At 40.4% G+C, this 16,540-nt stretch overlaps 1 protein-coding gene and 2 pseudogenes across 1 annotated transcript; 2 read left to right on the forward strand and 1 right to left on the reverse strand.

Annotated features, from left to right (window-relative positions):
- Window positions 1-95: 95 nt before the first annotated feature.
- LOC124294414 lies at window positions 96-2,378 on the forward strand (annotated as a pseudogene).
- A 9,413-nt stretch (window positions 2,379-11,791) lies between these two features.
- LOC124294419 lies at window positions 11,792-14,074 on the reverse strand (annotated as a pseudogene).
- Window positions 14,075-14,315: 241 nt separating this feature from the next.
- Window positions 14,316-15,155, forward strand: LOC124294424 (endoglucanase A-like). Its single transcript, XM_046739400.1, has one exon. It carries the CDS (start codon window positions 14,316-14,318, stop codon window positions 15,153-15,155), a length of 840 nt encoding a protein of 279 aa, XP_046595356.1.
- Window positions 15,156-16,540: the final 1,385 nt, after the last annotated feature.

Below are 16,540 nucleotides of genomic sequence, written 5' to 3' on the forward strand. Positions count from 1 at the left end.
TCTCGAACCGGTAAACCTCGTTAGCACGCTCAACTTTAACCTTGCACTTACACTTTCCATAGCGTTAAAATTTTTAATTAAAAATTCATACTATAATGGAATTTCGCGAGATCAGCATAATTGTCATTAAAACACAATACCGAAACTCAGATTTAGAAAACGGGACGTGCATACCATACGAGGCAAACTGTGCTAGCTGCCAAAATCGTTTGGATCATTGCACTGCGTGCAAACACCACTTAGTCTTGCACGAAAACACGTGCTACGCTGCCTGTCCTAAAAACACGTACGAAACGATGGATTATAACTGCGAAGCCTGTCATGTATCCTGTGAAACTTGCAATGGCACTGGTGAAACTCAGTACATCGGTTGTCGGCCTGGACTTTATTTTTCCGAAGGTAAACTTTCATATGTTCATTTCGTTTCTGTAGTCAAATTATTCACCTCACTTTTACTTCAACAACTTGTTAGGGTCCCAGTTAGTAGTTGCAGCATCTTTGTAACTATAAGATTGATTTGCACACCGATAGGTACGTGCCTGGCTTCTTGTCCAACGGGATTTAGCCCTGATAAGAAAAGGCGAGAGTGTGTTCAGTGTCCCACGGGATGTTTGACGTGCACATCCTCCGGTTGCACCACTTGCATCCGTGACTGGAACTTGAACACTAACAGTTTCTGCGCCCCAGCGAGTCGTACGCGGTGCGACAGTACTGAATATTACGAAAACGGACGGTGCAAGAGATGCCATTCGACATGCGAGACTTGCGCCGGGCCCACTCCTGCGTCTCCTGCCAAGAGACACTGCTTCTGCAGGGTCAAATATGTGTCGCTCAATGCGAGGACGGTTACTATTCCGTCGCCCAGCCAGCTGGGAAACCTCTTTGTCTACCCTGCCTTCATACATGCAGGACCTGCACCTCCAGATTGAACTGTACCACTTGCAATGATGGACTTCAGCTGCAGAGTGGCGAGTGTAGATCTTTCTGTACTGACGGGTGAGTCGCGAAATGAATTAACCTCACGCACCATATCACGCGGACACTAATTTGATAAGGCCTTAAGACAATCTACAATATTGCTTTTATGAGTGAGGAATTCGTATAATATTGCTTTTACAGATATTACAGCGATTGTGGACAATGCGCAAAGTGTCACATGTCCTGCAGGACTTGTTCTGGACCCAGGAGAGATCAGTGTGTAACCTGCCCGAGAGGCTGGCAATTGACTGCAGGAGAATGTCATCCGGAATGTCCAGAAGGATTCTTTAGGACCAGTTTTGGATGTCAGAAGTGTCATCATTACTGCAAAACATGTAGAGGTGGTAAAATATGAGATCATTATCTAGTCTATTACTCACGGGGAACCTATATTCGTTTGGACTTTTAACGTCATTCTAATGTCAAATTGGTTTCAGCCGAAGGGCCGCTAGGGTGCACCTTGTGTCCTGCTCACTCAATGCTGGATGGGGGCCTTTGCATAGAATGTCTCAGTAGCCAATATTACGACTGGGTGACGCAACTCTGCAAAAGCTGTGACTCAAGCTGTCAGATATGTACGGGACCGGGAAAGTTTAGTTGCTTGTCATGCGCTGCTCCGTTGCACATCGACAAACTGAACAATCAATGCGTCCCTTGCTGTCCAGCTGGTATCAATAATGCCGAGGATCAAGACTGTTGTATATGTAATCCAGCAACGGGTGGGTTGAACTTATGCTTGATTCTGATAGTGAGATGTTTGATGAACCTGAACATTATTTTGTATCTCACTTACCATGTCAACATTTCATGATCCAGGTGGTTGCCGGAATAGCTCTCCAGCTGGAAAGCGGACAGTTTCCCGAGACGGAGGTCGGGGGGTTTCAGATAGCTTTGGCAGAACCGAGGATTCTGCATTATTAGCTGTAACAGCAGCCACTTCGTTTGCAGTTGCTATTTGCGTTGCATCAATCGCTTTGTTTGCCGTGATATTTGTCGCTCTTTAGGATAGTCATGATTTTCATCGAATTTAGGGTTCTTGAACTAATCTTAAAATCAGAGAAGCTGTGTATGTAAAATTCATTCCATGATTATGTAACATGAAAATCAAGCACATTTATAATCACGAGAAAACCTAATCAGCCCTGCCTATGACACTTAAGACGCAATATTAATTATGCATAATATTAGACTTATACTTGTCTGTTGCATGTACAGGCCATATCTAGGAGAAGAGAGTCGACTCCCGGCTACACAAAATTAGCCGTGCAGGTGGAACCTATGGATAAAAAATATTGTCTCTAATAGTGAATGTAGCTAATACAGCTTTAACCGTATATTGATTATGTTAATGATGTATTGTGACAAGATCGGAATTAGATAAGCTCTCTAAATACTATTTTCTAGTCTATTAATTTATATCATGTATGTGTAAATGTATATTTCTTCAGTTTATACAATCACTGCACTAGGATTACCCTTGCCACGTTTTATGGTGCGCTTGTGTAATTTGTATATTATTAACCTTACGTTTTACTCTATTTGCGACAAGTTGTGAGTGTTTCTAATTTCTTGGCAATTATTTATGTACATGTATGTGTATATATGTATATGTATACTTATGCATGTGTATATACATATATACACATGTTTAAAACTAGATTTTTACAATAAACACAGAGGTTTTAGTATATTCACATACGGATTTCTGTGTATAGGTATACTTGAACTAAAATATCCTTAACTCTAATACGGAGTTCTTCGTAATTCGCATTTGTTCTTGTAACCCAACGTCCTACATACGATGGCAAAAATCGAGATCCAACTTAACTGAGTCTCAAAGCCCTGTTGACATAAAAGCAGCTATTTGATAGAAATTATAGTTTATAGTTTACACAGCCCATTGCATGATATTTCATTATAAATACATATGTTTCAATGTATTTAGGAATAATTTATCAAATATACAGAGGTCATGTGCAAATAATAAATGAATTCGACCGCAGTTTGATGTATTCATTAGAGCTTTAACAATAAATTTAAGCTTTGTTACTTCTTTTATTTTATTATGGATAATCAAAAACATTTCCAACTATTCGTGCTGTGGAAGCATGGGGATTAAACCAAATGTAGCAAAAGATTAGAAACAGTGTATGTAGAGTACGGGTATTTTTCTAATAATGCAAACACGTGCCGCTAGCTTAGTTTTGACATATCTAGAATACCACGCCTTGCGAATTAGCTTTCCAGACAGAGATGAATGATGAATTTTAAGGACTGCATTATCGTTGTTGAATACTCTATGCCTCGTGGGAAACGAAAATCTGTAACGATAAAATTGATGCACCGGATCATCGTCGACTTTAAATTTTGAAATCTCCTACCATTTCCGAACACCTCCAACCATCCTACTTACCGATATTACTAGATTAGCTATGATATTAAAAGAGAAGAATTATTCATTTCGAAATGGGATTCTATTCGACGCGCGCTCGATGTATTCCACAACATTAGTATTCATAATTATTCCAACAACTTTTCATTTGCTCTCTCGATCTTGAATTTTCATAGGCATGTAATCGAAACGCTGTTTTAGCTGGTCGCAAGTGAAGTATCTGCGTTGGGTGGAGGAGCAGAATTGTTTTTCGTAAAGTATTCGGATGGAAAAAAATTCAGAGTAACTGTAATACATCACGGATGCGCTAATTTTGATTAAGATGAAATGGATTCTCCGTACATGAGACAGTATTTAACGCAGCGTAGTGATTTAAAGACCTAAGAAGGTGATAGGAAGAGAAGGAACGAGGCTTCTTAACACTTCGAGTGTATTTTAACACACATTTGAAATGTACGAGCAAAATTTTTCATCATCCAACTGTCGCAGAACGGCAGCGTTATCAGCTGACCCGTTAACTGAAGGATATATCTTCAGTCAACGGCTGACCATCGAAGGGCCTGGCCGCTTGAGTCTGGAATCGGCAGGAGAGATAAAGTAAAATCATTATACATAAATGTGAAAACTAAAATCATTATACATCGTATCATATCATCATACATCATACATCATACATCATACATCATCATACATAGTATCAAAGTTCGAAACCAAAGTTTGGATGTCGGATGTTCAGAAAGTGACGTCACCAATTTAAAATCAGCCAGCCGAATTCCTCAGTCGGGAAACAACCGCGCAGTAGAGCGGACGGATAAGAGTCGCGCTCCGCAAATTTCGAGTACCGGGTTCTCAACCTCTCGGATCCCGCGCTTTGGGTCCGCTACGATTTCGAGTACCGGGTTCTCAACCTCCCGGATCCTGCGCTTCGGGTCCGCTACGCGGTGAAACTCGACTTTCAGGATAAGCGCTCCGTGGTTCCTGGTTCATGTTTACAATAAATTATTTCAATTCGTTTTTCGCGCAAGCCGAAATTCAGTAACTGTCAGTCCGCTAATAAAATTTCTCGACTTCCAGGATAAGCGCTCCGTGGTTCCTGGTTCATGTTTACAATAAATTATTTCGATTCGTTTTTCGCGCAAGCCGAAATTCAGTAGCTGTCAGTCCGCTAACAAAATTTCTCGACTTCCAGGATAAGCGCTCCTTGGTTCCTGGTTCATGTTTACAATAAATTATTTCAATTCGTTCTTCGCGCAAGCCGAAATTCAGTAGCTGTCAGTCAGCTAATAAATTTTCTCGATTTCCAGGATAAGCGCTCCGTGGTTCCTGGTTCATGTTTACAATAAATTATTTCAATTCGTTTTTCGCGCAAGCCGAAATTCAGTAGCTGTCAGTCCGCTAACAAAATTTCTCGACTTCCAGGATAAGCGCTCCTTGGTTCCTGGTTCATGTTTACAATAAATTATTTCAATTCGTTTTTCGCGCAAGCCGAAATTCAGTAGCTGTCAGTCCGCTAATAAATTTTCTCGATTTCCAGGATAAGCGCTCCGTGGTTCCTGGTTCATGTTTACAATAAATTATTTCAATTCGTTTTTCGCGCAAGCCGAAATTCAGTAGCTGTCAGTCCGCTAATAAATTTTCTCGATTTCCAGGATAAGCGCTCCGTGGTTCCTGGTTCATGTTTACAATAAATTATTTCAATTCGTTTTTCGCGCAAGCCGAAATTCAGTAGCTGTCAGTCCGCTAACAAAATTTCTCGACTTCCAGGATAAGCGCTCCTTGGTTCCTGGTTCATGTTTACAATAAATTATTTCAATTCGTTTTTCGCGCAAGCCGAAATTCAGTAGCTGTCAGTCCGCTAATAAATTTTCTCGATTTCCAGGATAAGCGCTCCGTGGTTCCTGGTTCATGTTTACAATAAATTATTTCAATTCGTTTTTCGCGCAAGCCGAAATTCAGTAGCTGTTAGTACGCTAATAAAATTTCTATAACTTTATAATCTTCTCATAATCTTTTTGGTAAAATATGTAGACAAAAAAATTATATTAAACCTTACACATTATCTTTGATTTGTTCTCATGCTGAAAATATTTATTAGTATTCGAGGTATAACTCTAGGTGGATGGCGGTGGTCGTTGGGGGTGGTTAGGGGTGCTTGCGTGTAATCAAGGTGATTCCGGCGGAGGGGGACGAGGATTTGTGCTCGGTGAGTTTAACGGTTTTATAATATTCGATGGCAATTGTAATTATATTTCATCTAATCTTTTTCAAACTTGTCATCTTTACAACAAATTATTTCGATTCATTCTTCGCGCAAGCACAAATTCAGTAGCTATAAATGCGGTAGTGAAATTTATTCTACTATCAATCAATTAATTAATTATATTAATTCTTACACAATATTTCTGATGTGTTCTTATACTGAAAATCTTTATTATTATGGCAGGTATACCCGTGGTGGTTATCGGTGGTTGTTGGGGGTGATTGGCGGTGGTTGAAGGTGTTCGGAATTTGACGAGGAGGAGGACGAGGAGAACGAGGATATGTGCTCGGTGAGTAAAACACTTTTATAATATTTAACGGCAATTGTAATTATATTTCATCTGAAATATTACAAACTTGTCACGTTTACAATAAATTATTTCAATTCATTTCTCGTGCAAGCACATATTCAGTGACTTTGAATAAGTTTATACAATTTATTATATTATTAATTGATTAATTAATATTCTTATAATATTAAATGGCAACTGTAATTATATTTCATCTGAAATATTACAAACTTGTCACGTTTACAATAAATTATTTCAATTCATTTCTCGTGCAAGCACATATTCAGTGACTTTGAATAAGTTTATACAATTTATTATATTATTAATTGATTAATTAATATTCTTATAATATTAAATGGCAATTGTAATTATATTTGATCTAAAATATTTCAAACTAGTCATGTTTACATTAAATTATTTCAATTCATTTTTCGCGCAAGCACATATTCAGTAGCTATGAATAATCTTATACAATTTATTATATTACTAATTAAGTAATTAATTATATTAGTCCTTATAAAATATTTTTGATGTGTTCTCATACTGAAAATATTTATCACTATTCCAGGTATAACCCGGGGTGGTTGGCGGTGGTTGGAGGTGGACGAGGACCAGGAGGAGGACGAGGTGGACGAGGAGGAGGACGAGGTGGCTGAGGAGGCCGCGGGACGGGTCGTGGGAGAGGAGAGGAGTGGCGGGGGCGTGAAGGGGGAGGGGCAGGGAAGGGAAGGGAAGGGGGAGAGGTGGGCGGGGAGGGGAGAGGGGAGGGGAAGGGAAGGGAAGGGAAGGGAAGGGAAGGGTCGGGCGGGAGGGAGGGAGGGAGGGAGGGAGGGTGGGTGGGAGGGTGGGAGGAGGGGTGGGTGGGAGGGAGGGAGGGACGGGGTCGGGGGGGGGGGGGGGGGGTGCGTGCCATGCTCTATTAACTTTAACGGGCTCGCACTGACATCCGGCCTCCCTCCCTCCCTCCCTCCCTCCCTCCCTCCCTCCCTCCCACCCACCCCTCCTCCCACCCTCCCACCCACCCTCCCTCCCTCCCTCCCTCCCTCCCGCCCTTCCCTTCCCTTCCCTTCCCTTCCCTTCCCTTCCCTTCCCCTCCCCGCTCCCCTCCCCGCCCACTTCTCCCCCTTCCCTTCCCTTCCCTGCCCCTCCCCCTTCCCGCCCCCGCCACTCCTCTCCTCTCCCACGACCCGTCCCGCCGCCTCCTCGGCCATCTCGTCCTCCTCCTCGTCCACCTCGTCCTCCTCCTGGTCCTCGTCCTCCTCCTCGTCCACCTCCAACCACCGCCAACCACCCCGGGTTATACCTGGAATAGTGATAAATATTTTCAGTATGAGAACACATCAAAAATATTTTATAAGGACTAATATAATTAATTACTTAATTAGTAATACAATAAATTGTATAAGAATAATCATAGCTACTGAATATGTGCTTGCACGAGAAAGGAATTGAAATAATTTATTGTAAACGTGACAAGTTTGTAATATTTCAGATAAAATATAATTACAATTGCCATTTAATATTATAAGAATATTAATTAATCAATTAATAATATAATGAATTGTATAAACTTATTCAAAGTCACTGAATATGTGCTTGCACGAGAAATGAATTGAAATAATTTATTGTAAACGTGACAAGTTTGTAATATTTCAGATGAAATATAATTACAGTTGCCATTTAATATTATAAGAATATTAATTAATCAATTAATAATATAATAAATTGTATAAACTTATTCAAAGTCACTGAATATGTGCTTGCACGAGAAATGAATTGAAATAATTTATTGTAAACGTGACAAGTTTGTACTATTTCAGATGAAATATAATTACAATTGCCGTTAAATATTATAAAAGTGTTTTACTCACCGAGCACATATCCTCGTTCTCCTCGTCCTCCTCCTCGTCAAATTCCGAACACCTTCAACCACCGCCAATCACCCCCAACAACCACCGATAACCACCACGGGTATACCTGCCATAATAATAAAGATTTTCAGTATAAGAACACATCAGAAATATTGTGTAAGAATTAATATAATTAATTAATTGATTGATAGTAGAATAAATTTCACTACCGCATTTATAGCTACTGAATTTGTGCTTGCGCGAAGAATGAATCGAAATAATTTATTGTAAAGATGACAAGTTTGAAAAAGATTAGATGAAATATAATTACAATTGCCATCGAATATTATAAAACCGTTAAACTCACCGAGCACAAATCCTCGTCCCCCTCCGCCGGAATCACCTTGATTACACGCAAGCACCCCTAACCACCCCCAACGACCACCGCCATCCACCTAGAGTTATACCTCGAATACTAATAAATATTTTCAGCATGAGAACAAATCAAAGATAATGTGTAAGGTTTAATATAATTTTTTTGTCTACATATTTTACCAAAAAGATTATGAGAAGATTATAAAGTTATAGAAATTTTATTAGCGTACTAACAGCTACTGAATTTCGGCTTGCGCGAAAAACGAATTGAAATAATTTATTGTAAACATGAACCAGGAACCACGGAGCGCTTATCCTGGAAATCGAGAAAATTTATTAGCGGACTGACAGCTACTGAATTTCGGCTTGCGCGAAAAACGAATTGAAATAATTTATTGTAAACATGAACCAGGAACCACGGAGCGCTTATCCTGGAAGTCGAGAAATTTTGTTAGCGGACTGACAGCTACTGAATTTCGGCTTGCGCGAAAAACGAATCGAAATAATTGATTGTAAACATGAACCAGGAACCACGGAGCGCTTATCCTGGAAGTCGAGAAATTTTGTTAGCGGACTGACAGCTACTGAATTTCGGCTTGCGCGAAAAACGAATTGAAATAATTTATTGTAAACATGAACCAGGAACCACGGAGCGCTTATCCTGGAAGTCGAGAAATTTTGTTAGCGGACTGACAGCTACTGAATTTCGGCTTGCGCGAAAAACGAATTGAAATAATTTATTGTAAACATGAACCAGGAACCACGGAGCGCTTATCCTGGAAATCGAGAAAATTTATTAGCTGACTGACAGCTACTGAATTTCGGCTTGCGCGAAGAACGAATTGAAATAATTTATTGTAAACATGAACCAGGAACCAAGGAGCGCTTATCCTGGAAGTCGAGAAATTTTGTTAGCGGACTGACAGCTACTGAATTTCGGCTTGCGCGAAAAACGAATCGAACTAATTTATTGTAAACATGAACCAGGAACCAAGGAGCGCTTATCCTGGAAGTCGAGAAATTTTGTTAGCGGACTGACAGCTACTGAATTTCGGCTTGCGCGAAAAACGAATTGAAATAATTTATTGTAAACATGAACCAGGAACCACGGAGCGCTTATCCTGGAAGTCGAGAAATTTTGTTAGCGGACTGACAGCTACTGAATTTCGGCTTGCGCGAAAAACGAATTGAAATAATTTATTGTAAACATGAACCAGGAACCACGGAGCGCTTATCCTGGAAATCGAGAAAATTTATTAGCTGACTGACAGCTACTGAATTTCGGCTTGCGCGAAGAACGAATTGAAATAATTTATTGTAAACATGAACCAGGAACCAAGGAGCGCTTATCCTGGAAGTCGAGAAATTTTGTTAGCGGACTGACAGCTACTGAATTTCGGCTTGCGCGAAAAACGAATTGAAATAATTTATTGTAAACATGAACCAGGAACCAAGGAGCGCTTATCCTGGAAGTCGAGAAATTTTGTTAGCGGACTGACAGCTACTGAATTTCGGCTTGCGCGAAAAACGAATCGAAATAATTTATTGTAAACATGAACCAGGAACCACGGAGCGCTTATCCTGGAAGTCGAGAAATTTTATTAGCGGACTGACAGTTACTGAATTTCGGCTTGCGCGAAAAACGAATTGAAATAATTTATTGTAAACATGAACCAGGAACCACGGAGCGCTTATCCTGAAAGTCGAGTTTCACCGCGTAGCGGACCCGAAGCGCAGGATCCGGGAGGTTGAGAACCCGGTACTCGAAATCGTAGCGGACCCAAAGCGCGGGATCCGAGAGGTTGAGAACCCGGTACTCGAAATTTGCGGAGCGCGACTCTTATCCGTCCGCTCTACTGCGCGGTTGTTTCCCGACTGAGGAATTCGGCTGGCTGATTTTAAATTGGTGACGTCACTTTCTGAACATCCGACATCCAAACTTTGGTTTCGAACTTTGATACTATGTATGATGATGTATGATGTATGATGTATGATGTATGATGATATGATACGATGTATAATGATTTTAGTTTTCACATTTATGTATAATGATTTTACTTTATCTCTCCTGCCGATTCCAGACTCAAGCGGCCAGGCCCTTCGATGGTCAGCCGTTGACTGAAGATATATCCTTCAGTTAACGGGTCAGCTGATAACGCTGCCGTTCTGCGACAGTTGGATGATGAAAAATTTTGCTCGTACATTTCAAATGTGTGTTAAAATACACTCGAAGTGTTAAGAAGCCTCGTTCCTTCTCTTCCTATCACCTTCTTAGGTCTTTAAATCACTACGCTGCGTTAAATACTGTCTCATGTACGGAGAATCCATTTCATCTTAATCAAAATTAGCGCATCCGTGATGTATTACAGTTACTCTGAATTTTTTTCCATCCGAATACTTTACGAAAAACAATTCTGCTCCTCCACCCAACGCAGATACTTCACTTGCGACCAGCTAAAACAGCGTTTCGATTACATGCCTATGAAAATTCAAGATCGAGAGAGCAAATGAAAAGTTGTTGGAATAATTATGAATACTAATGTTGTGGAATACATCGAGCGCGCGTCGAATAGAATCCCATTTCGAAATGAATAATTCTTCTCTTTTAATATCATAGCTAATCTAGTAATATCGGTAAGTAGGATGGTTGGAGGTGTTCGGAAATGGTAGGAGATTTCAAAATTTAAAGTCGACGATGATCCGGTGCATCAATTTTATCGTTACAGATTTTCGTTTCCCACGAGGCATAGAGTATTCAACAACGATAATGCAGTCCTTAAAATTCATCATTCATCTCTGTCTGGAAAGCTAATTCGCAAGGCGTGGTATTCTAGATATGTCAAAACTAAGCTAGCGGCACGTGTTTGCATTATTAGAAAAATACCCGTACTCTACATACACTGTTTCTAATCTTTTGCTACATTTGGTTTAATCCCCATGCTTCCACAGCACGAATAGTTGGAAATGTTTTTGATTATCCATAATAAAATAAAAGAAGTAACAAAGCTTAAATTTATTGTTAAAGCTCTAATGAATACATCAAACTGCGGTCGAATTCATTTATTATTTGCACATGACCTCTGTATATTTGATAAATTATTCCTAAATACATTGAAACATATGTATTTATAATGAAATATCATGCAATGGGCTGTGTAAACTATAAACTATAATTTCTATCAAATAGCTGCTTTTATGTCAACAGGGCTTTGAGACTCAGTTAAGTTGGATCTCGATTTTTGCCATCGTATGTAGGACGTTGGGTTACAAGAACAAATGCGAATTACGAAGAACTCCGTATTAGAGTTAAGGATATTTTAGTTCAAGTATACCTATACACAGAAATCCGTATGTGAATATACTAAAACCTCTGTGTTTATTGTAAAAATCTAGTTTTAAACATGTGTATATATGTATATACACATGCATAAGTATACATATACATATATACACATACATGTACATAAATAATTGCCAAGAAATTAGAAACACTCACAACTTGTCGCAAATAGAGTAAAACGTAAGGTTAATAATATACAAATTACACAAGCGCACCATAAAACGTGGCAAGGGTAATCCTAGTGCAGTGATTGTATAAACTGAAGAAATATACATTTACACATACATGATATAAATTAATAGACTAGAAAATAGTATTTAGAGAGCTTATCTAATTCCGATCTTGTCACAATACATCATTAACATAATCAATATACGGTTAAAGCTGTATTAGCTACATTCACTATTAGAGACAATATTTTTTATCCATAGGTTCCACCTGCACGGCTAATTTTGTGTAGCCGGGAGTCGACTCTCTTCTCCTAGATATGGCCTGTACATGCAACAGACAAGTATAAGTCTAATATTATGCATAATTAATATTGCGTCTTAAGTGTCATAGGCAGGGCTGATTAGGTTTTCTCGTGATTATAAATGTGCTTGATTTTCATGTTACATAATCATGGAATGAATTTTACATACACAGCTTCTCTGATTTTAAGATTAGTTCAAGAACCCTAAATTCGATGAAAATCATGACTATCCTAAAGAGCGACAAATATCACGGCAAACAAAGCGATTGATGCAACGCAAATAGCAACTGCAAACGAAGTGGCTGCTGTTACAGCTAATAATGCAGAATCCTCGGTTCTGCCAAAGCTATCTGAAACCCCCCGACCTCCGTCTCGGGAAACTGTCCGCTTTCCAGCTGGAGAGCTATTCCGGCAACCACCTGGATCATGAAATGTTGACATGGTAAGTGAGATACAAAATAATGTTCAGGTTCATCAAACATCTCACTATCAGAATCAAGCATAAGTTCAACCCACCCGTTGCTGGATTACATATACAACAGTCTTGATCCTCGGCATTATTGATACCAGCTGGACAGCAAGGGACGCATTGATTGTTCAGTTTGTCGATGTGCAACGGAGCAGCGCATGACAAGCAACTAAACTTTCCCGGTCCCGTACATATCTGACAGCTTGAGTCACAGCTTTTGCAGAGTTGCGTCACCCAGTCGTAATATTGGCTACTGAGACATTCTATGCAAAGGCCCCCATCCAGCATTGAGTGAGCAGGACACAAGGTGCACCCTAGCGGCCCTTCGGCTGAAACCAATTTGACATTAGAATGACGTTAAAAGTCCAAACGAATATAGGTTCCCCGTGAGTAATAGACTAGATAATGATCTCATATTTTACCACCTCTACATGTTTTGCAGTAATGATGACACTTCTGACATCCAAAACTGGTCCTAAAGAATCCTTCTGGACATTCCGGATGACATTCTCCTGCAGTCAATTGCCAGCCTCTCGGGCAGGTTACACACTGATCTCTCCTGGGTCCAGAACAAGTCCTGCAGGACATGTGACACTTTGCGCATTGTCCACAATCGCTGTAATATCTGTAAAAGCAATATTATACGAATTCCTCACTCATAAAAGCAATATTGTAGATTGTCTTAAGGCCTTATCAAATTAGTGTCCGCGTGATATGGTGCGTGAGGTTAATTCATTTCGCGACTCACCCGTCAGTACAGAAAGATCTACACTCGCCACTCTGCAGCTGAAGTCCATCATTGCAAGTGGTACAGTTCAATCTGGAGGTGCAGGTCCTGCATGTATGAAGGCAGGGTAGACAAAGAGGTTTCCCAGCTGGCTGGGCGACGGAATAGTAACCGTCCTCGCATTGAGCGACACATATTTGACCCTGCAGAAGCAGTGTCTCTTGGCAGGAGACGCAGGAGTGGGCCCGGCGCAAGTCTCGCATGTCGAATGGCATCTCTTGCACCGTCCGTTTTCGTAATATTCAGTACTGTCGCACCGCGTACGACTCGCTGGGGCGCAGAAACTGTTAGTGTTCAAGTTCCAGTCACGGATGCAAGTGGTGCAACCGGAGGATGTGCACGTCAAACATCCCGTGGGACACTGAACACACTCTCGCCTTTTCTTATCAGGGCTAAATCCCGTTGGACAAGAAGCCAGGCACGTACCTATCGGTGTGCAAATCAATCTTATAGTTACAAAGATGCTGCAACTACTAACTGGGACCCTAACAAGTTGTTGAAGTAAAAGTGAGGTGAATAATTTGACTACAGAAACGAAATGAACATATGAAAGTTTACCTTCGGAAAAATAAAGTCCAGGCCGACAACCGATGTACTGAGTTTCACCAGTGCCATTGCAAGTTTCACAGGATACATGACAGGCTTCGCAGTTATAATCCATCGTTTCGTACGTGTTTTTAGGACAGGCAGCGTAGCACGTGTTTTCGTGCAAGACTAAGTGGTGTTTGAACGCAGTGCAATGATCCAAACGATTTTGGCAGCTAGCACAGTTTGCCTCGTATGGTATGCACGTCCCGTTTTCTAAATCTGAGTTTCGGTATTGTGTTTTAATGACAATTATGCTGATCTCGCGAAATTCCATTATAGTATGAATTTTTAATTAAAAATTTTAACGCTATGGAAAGTGTAAGTGCAAGGTTAAAGTTGAGCGTGCTAACGAGGTTTACCGGTTCGAGAATTTATGAAAGATTTAACCCAAAGTAAATGAAAAACTCGAAAAAACACTTTCCACGAGTTGACCGATTTTGATCCCTTTCAAACCTACTCTCTCAATATCCCTCGGGGCACTGTTGCAGGCAGACAGCAATATCCGTGATCAGAAGATGAGCCGGAGTACAGGAAAGACAAGACCTACACCTGATCCTACTCCTGAGACTACCCCTACTCCTGATCCCACTCTCACTCCCACTCTTGATCCTGATCCTACTCCTTCTCCTACTTTTACTCCTAATTCTACTCCTACTTCTTCTCCTACTTTTATTAGGACTCCTACTGCCACTTCTACAACTCCTGCTTCTACTTCTATTCCCACTCCAACTCCTAATCCTACTACTACCCACACTTCTACTTCCTTTTCTACACCTACTCCTGATCCTACTCCTACTACTACGACTACTTCTATTGCTACTTCAACTCATACTTTTTCTATTCCTACTTCTACTTTTACTTTTACTCATTCTCCTACTCCTAATCATACTGCTTTCACCCCTACTTCTGATTTTACATTAACTCCTACTACTCCTACTTCTACTCCCATTCCGATCCCAACTACTACTTTTACTGCTATTCTCACTTTTACTCCTATTTTTACACCTACTTCTGACCCCACTTCCACTCTTATTCCTGATCCTATTCCTACTCTTATTCCTGCTCCAGATCCAACGCCTACTTCTACTCCTGATCCTACACCTGGTCCTACTCATGGTCCTACTTCTGATTTGACTCCTGATCCCACTCCTGATCCTAGTCCTGGTCCTGCTCCTGATCGTACCCTGATCTTACTCCTGATCCCACTTCCACTTCTACTCTTGATCCTGATCCCACTCCTACTCCTGGTCCTACCCCTGATCCCACTTCAGATCCTACTCCTGATCCAACTCTTACTCCTGATCCTATTTCTCCTATTGATCCTTCTCCCACTTCTGATCCTACTCTGGATTTGACACCTGATCCCTTTCCTGATCCTACACCTGATCCTACTCCTGAAACTACTCCCACTCTCGATCCCACTTCCACTCGTACTCTTGATCCTCATCCCACTCCTACTTCTACTCCTACTCCTGATCCTACTCCCACTCCATTAAATATTATAAAAATGTTATACTCACAGTCCACAAATCCTCGTCATCCTCGTCCTCCTCCCCCTCGTCCTCCGCCTCGTCCACTTCGATCACCCGCAACTACCGTTAACCACCTCCGACAACCACTGCCGACGACCTCCGGTTATACCTCGAATGCTGATGAATATTTCAAGTATTAGAACTCATCAAAAATGTTGCGTAAGGATCAATATACTTTTTTCATTGCCACATTGTCCCAAGAAGTTCATGAGAAAATTATAAAAAATTATTTGAATTTTATTAACGCATTGATAGCCACTGAATTTGGGCTTGCGCGAAAAATGAATTGAAATAATTTATCGTAAATATGACAAGTTTGAAAAATTATCATTAAATATCATAACAATGTTAAACTCACCGAGCACAAATCCTCGTCCTCCTCGTCCACCTCCGACCACTTCCAGCCACCGCCAACCACCTTTAGCGACCACCGATAACCACCTCGGGTTATACCTGGAATAGTAATAAATATTATCAGTATAAGAACACATCAAAAATATTGTGCAAGAATTAATATAATTAATTTATGAATCAACAATACGATAAATTTTATTACCGCATTCATAGCTACCGAATTTGTGCTTGCGCGCAAAATGAATTGAAATAAGATTTTGTAAACAGGACAAGTTTAAAAAATTTTAAATAAAATATAATGACAATTGTCACGAAATATTATAACAATGTCAAACTCACCGAGCACAAATCCTCGTCCTCCGAGTCCACGTTGTTCTCCTCGTCCACCTGCGACCACCTCCAGCCACCGCCAACCACCTTCAGCGACCACCGCTAACCACCTCGGGTTCTACCTGGAATAATAATAAATATTATTAGTATAAGAACACATCAAAAATATTGTGCAAGAATTAATATAATTAATTTATGTATTAATAATCCGATAAATTTTATTACCGCATTCATAGCTACCGAATTTGTGTTTGCGCGAAAAATGAATTGAAATAATATTTTGTAAACAGGACAAGTTTAAAAAATTTTAAATAAAATATGATGAAAATTGTCATGAAATATTATAACAATGTCAAACTCACCGAGCACAAATCCTCGTCCTCCTCGTTCACCTTGTTCTCCTCGACTTTCTTGTCCTCCTCCTCGTCCACCTCGATCACCCGCAACCAGCCCTAACCACCTTCGACCAAGTTCAACCACCGCCAACCACCTCCGACGACCTCTAACGACCTCGGGTTCTACCT

The sequence above is a fragment of the Neodiprion lecontei genome, chromosome 1 (assembly GCF_021901455.1).
Source record: "Neodiprion lecontei isolate iyNeoLeco1 chromosome 1, iyNeoLeco1.1, whole genome shotgun sequence".
Lineage (NCBI taxonomy): Eukaryota > Metazoa > Arthropoda > Insecta > Hymenoptera > Diprionidae > Neodiprion > Neodiprion lecontei.